The following is a 4,847-nucleotide window of genomic DNA, read 5'->3' on the forward strand; positions in this document are numbered from 1 at the left end:
CCCTAGGCAAAGATGGCACTTCCCTTCCCGTAGGTGGCCCTGAGAAGACAGTTAAAAGGGAGTTGCAAGAGCTGCAATAGGTGGAGACAAGGGTATTAAGACATGAATAAGAAGTATGAAGTTTTCCACGTACCCTTACAAAGCTATCATCCAATCTGACAGACTGCTGAGCATCTCCCAGCGCTTCTCGGAATCTCCCCAACATCATGAGTGTGGCAGCTCTGTTACCATAATAACTGGCATTATTAGGACAGGTATCTGGAGAAGATGTAAGAGCACTCACTGTTAGTGTAATGCAAGCAGTTATACAACTTGTAGAACATATTAAGAAGCCGTGGTTGGATTAAAAAAATCACATTCCCTCCCAATTTATAATATGTCACCTGAGTGACTTAAGATGACACATGACGGTCAAGCAGCTGTTTTGATAGCAAGTCATAAAACTATTGCTCCCCACACCATACACAGGAATTAACTCATATAGAACATAAGTTTGTGGTGTTAAGTCTGGCAGCACTGCTGACCCTGCATTAGAGGGAAAGCTGGATTGGTTTCATGTTAAGAATATCTTGGCTGGAGGAGAAACAAAGAACTGCTGCAATCACCCACGTTGGCACTGACTTGCGTTATCAGTCTGGTGAAATTTTGCAAGGTAAAGCAGGCAAAAAGTTTTCATCCAGCATGTGCTGTTAGAAACCCTGCTGGTGTATTTTAAATCAATAACCAGCTGTGATTTTTAGACATGGTATTCAGCAAATATTAATATTATCATCAACTGTTCTCACCTATGGCTTTTGTGTAATAGTTGTACGCTTCATTGTAATCTTTCTTGGCATAGTATGCATTTCCTCGTTCCTTGAATGACTCTGCTTCTCTGAAAGGAAGCAAAACACCACATTTTAAGAGGAATTGAGCATCAGAACAGATTCTGACCATGACCAAGCATTTGATCCCCAAACAATCTCAGTGTAACTCTTCAGTGCTCCAAAATGCTTGTAGCTGGTTGCTGCAGGATCTCCTCTGTATACATTGTCCATGAGAAAACAGCACACCTCACGTCCTGCTGGCTCTCAGACACTTCATCACTTTACTAGGGCCATGAACGGGGATACTCAGGGGTATTACCTAGCTGAATATTACAGGAATGCAATAGCAGACTAAAGCCACTTTTGAGCACCCTCCCTTCAGTCTCAGGTGCACTGGCTTCTGAGTCCAGCAAAACTCAGTTGGACATGGTTAACCAAGCCAGCCTACTCCTGCGAGGTGCTGCATAACCTCAGCAGTCACTGAAGTCAAGAAACAGAGTGCTGTCTATCTTTCAGAAGTAGTCCCACATACTTAGGAAACAGGGCCAAGAACAATTTCTACATTCAAAAGACAGCTAAATTGAGGAGAAATAAGGGTGCAAGCCTCAAGTAGAAGCTTGGCACTGCCTTGGCAACAGGTCCAGAAATAGTCCTCACACTCAAGAGCAAGCATTTGCAGAGACAGTTTAGGACATTTAAAAACACACAACATATGGTTTAAAGCAGCATCCCTTAAACTCTTGAAAGCAAAGTTTCCCCTGAAGGAAATTAAACCCTCCTCCCTCTTCTCCCATCTACCTTCACCATTTTAGATAAGCAGTCCGAGAAGGAATTTGTACCATGGTGTTGAAGTTTAACTCAGCTTCACTGAATTAAATTCAGTGATTTAATTCACTTCCTTCCCCTCTTAGACTGTTTAACATGTAAAAACTATGAGGTCAACTCAAAAGAAGCATCACCCCACTCTAAGATACAGCAGTCAAGTCTTGCACCATGCTTTTGGGACTTCACTGCTGTGGCCAGAGCGACAGACACCGTTTGTCCACTCTCCAAAGCACTTGCACAACCAGAACTCTGGCCTCAGACAAAGACAAATTCTAACCATCAGAACAAAGACCAGCTCAGACTCCATCCTTCATGTCCCACCAGGGATGCGGCCAGCATATCTACGAGCCCCAGCTACCCTCGCCTTCAACAATGAGCAACCTTCTGCTAGAGCAGCCCAGCCATGGAGATCACCTGCACAGGGGAAATGACCATATCACGAGCAGTACAGTTGAAGTTGATTATTACAGGTCATCTTATTCCTCTTGGGTGACTACCAACTGATCTGAACATAGCCTTTGCTGAAGCAATGAAGCAAGACACCAAGGAAGCTAAAACAGCTGGGTGACCCCCTGTCCTGGTTTTGGCTGGGATAGAGTTAATTTTCTTCTTAGCAGCTGGTACAGTGCTGTGTTTTGGATTTAGGATGAGAATAATGTTGATAACACACGGATGTTTCAGTTGTTGCTGAGCAGTGCTTACACTAGTCAAGGACTTTTCAGCTTCTCATGCCGTGCCAGCGAGAAGCTGGGAGGGGGCACAGCCAAGACAGCTGACCCAAACTGGCCAAAGGGATATTCCATACCATGTGACATCATGCTCAGTATATAAACTGGGGGGAGTTGGCGGGGGGGCAGCAATCGCTGCTTGGGAACTGGCTGGGCATCGGTCAGCAGGTGGTCAGCAATTGCATTGTGCATCACTTATTTTGTATATTCTTTTATCATTATTTTCCTTTCCTTTTCTGTCCTATTAAACTGTCTTTGTCATCTCAACCCACAAATTTTACTTTTTTTTTTTTTTTTACGATTCTCTCCCCCATCCCACTGGGGGCAGGGGAGCGAGCGAACGGCTGTGTGGTGTTTAGCTGCCTGCCGGGTTAAAGCGCTAAAACACCCCCCCGTCTGCCAGAGCAGAGTTGCACTTGAGGGCTCGAACATGGGTCAGTTCCAGGCTGTGCTGAAACGTTGGGCTTCTGGATCCTTCTTTCAAGAAATGCTGAAGTGAAGGTGTCTCTTTGCACCACTTGCTGCAGGAAAGCTATTTACAGGGAAACCCAAGGTAAACAAAAGCAAGCCAAATCAGAGAACACAGAACTAGAGAGTGAAGAGTCACAGGACTTTTTATGTACAAATACCTCCATCCAACTCCAGAGCAAGCACGAACTGTTCAGTTGCTCTCAGGGCTGAGGAGCTTTATGACTGTACCTGACAACACTACTGTAACAGCCAAAGGCCTGAGTCAGAGCCAGTCTTCAGTCTACCAGGTACTATAAACACAGAGATAATCTTTAGCTTTAAAAATTTAGGCTCGTCTATCACAGGAAGTATAATGCAAGTGATCCACTTCCATATTTCTGTACACCTTTACAAAATTCTCAAAAATTAGATGCAGCTTTGGGCATGTTTCAGGACTGGGTTTTGCCCAGAGGAAGCAAAGACTTTTGTCTTTCATGAATCACATTCTTAATAAACCTAACAGGATAGAAGTTGACTGTCTTCACTGAAGGCTGTAGCTACAACGCATTCAAAGAGTGGAAAAGGGGCTCTTACTATAGAAGGCTTACTGTTAGAACGTACCATAGTGAGAAGCCTCTTTCAGTATATAAAATAAAAACTGAAGGGAAGACTGCTGACTAGTCCTGCGTTTTAGTAAGCTGCCAAATCCAACACCTGAGGGTGCAGAACAGATTTGGTAAGAGTCAACCACCACTTCGCATTTTTATTTTGGAAGTACCTAGAGATCAGATGCTTATGTGAGAAATGCATTTATCTACTGGAAACTGCCCTCGCTACAAAGCTGCCAACCCAGGACAGACTGAACTCAAGCCGCAGTGTCCTTGCCGAGGGGGGAGCGCTGCCAGAGCCCCCCGGCGTTCCCAGGGCACACCTCGGCAAAGGCAGCGCAGGAGCCGAAACCAGGAGGAGGGACCCCACCAGCGAACGAGAGCAATGTTCAGCAAGCCTACTAGAGAAAGAACAAAGGGAATTGTGTTGAAACAAGTTCACATGTTTTTAACCTCATTCAGGCTTGCCATTGGCCATTCCCACACAACCGCCTCATGCAAAGGGTTGTTTTCACTGAACCATCACAGTTTTGCCAGCTGGCAAAACAATAGACACAGGGAGCTGCCACGCCGAGGGCCCGAGGGCCACAGCTGAAGTGTGTGCTCTTCACTTTCATTTTTAACTTTTGCTATCAGCTACACTCCGGCAATGCAATGGAGCAGATGCACCTCTACTGTAACTCTGCTCAAGTCAAGCAACGGAAAGAACACACAACCACATTGCTGTATTTATTTGAAATAAGATGAATAAGTAACAGGGTGGCAAAGAAACGGTTTAGTGCATGCACCCCACTGCCTCGGAAGGGTCTTGTCACTGCTCCCCCCGGGTTCAGTTCATCCCCGCTGCACCCGCTCCCATTCCAGCAAATGATGAACTTGCCCAACTGAGACGGGAAACTGCTGTATCTCCTCCGCCCCAGCCTTTCCACCACCTCGCCCAAGGATGGTGCTTGTTCCGCAGCCTTGCTCTTCCTCAGAAGCCAGCACACTGCCAGATCCTGAACAGCAGGCAGCTGCCACTACAGCACCCCTCCGTGCTCCTCCTTCCCTAGGGCCACAAGATCTAGAAATGATTATGTGCCTGTTGGATGGACCTGTATCACAAGCGGCAGGACTCATACTTTGCATGATTAAAATGTGTCCAAACACAACCATCTTTTTTGAATGTTACAGATCAAACATTCAAAATACAGTGGAAAAAATAATCAGCAATTCTTCACTTCCGGAACCTTGACAGTAAGTAGTTTAACCAAAACTTTATTCTCTTGTTTCTGTAATCATAAATGGAAAAGAAAAATCACAGATCCAATTAAAGTACCTTCTCTCAGAAGCTCTCTGTGGTATAGTATAAAGAAAAGGGTGAACAGTATTAATGCAGAACTCATCTCTCTGAACCACCACTGTAACCTCCTTAGCATACCAGTCCCTAA

The 4,847-nt window shown here is 45.2% G+C and overlaps 1 protein-coding gene across 1 annotated transcript in view; it reads right to left on the reverse strand.

The window, feature by feature from the left end:
• The window catches only part of DNAJC7 (DnaJ (Hsp40) homolog, subfamily C, member 7), a 9,888-nt gene extending 9,018 nt beyond the window's left edge, over positions 1-870 (reverse strand). Inside the window, 3 exon segments of the mRNA XM_009327012.1 lie at positions 1-39; positions 134-258; positions 786-870. The exon segment at positions 1-39 is cut by the window's left edge and continues 9 nt beyond it. Coding sequence (XP_009325287.1) covers positions 1-39; positions 134-208 — 114 coding nt within the window. The 5' untranslated portion in view covers positions 209-258; positions 786-870.
• Between the last annotated feature and the right edge of the window lie 3,977 nt (positions 871-4,847).

The sequence above is a fragment of the Pygoscelis adeliae genome, unplaced genomic scaffold (assembly GCF_000699105.1).
Source record: "Pygoscelis adeliae isolate BGI_AS28 unplaced genomic scaffold, ASM69910v1 Scaffold917, whole genome shotgun sequence".
NCBI classification, from domain to species: domain Eukaryota; kingdom Metazoa; phylum Chordata; class Aves; order Sphenisciformes; family Spheniscidae; genus Pygoscelis; species Pygoscelis adeliae.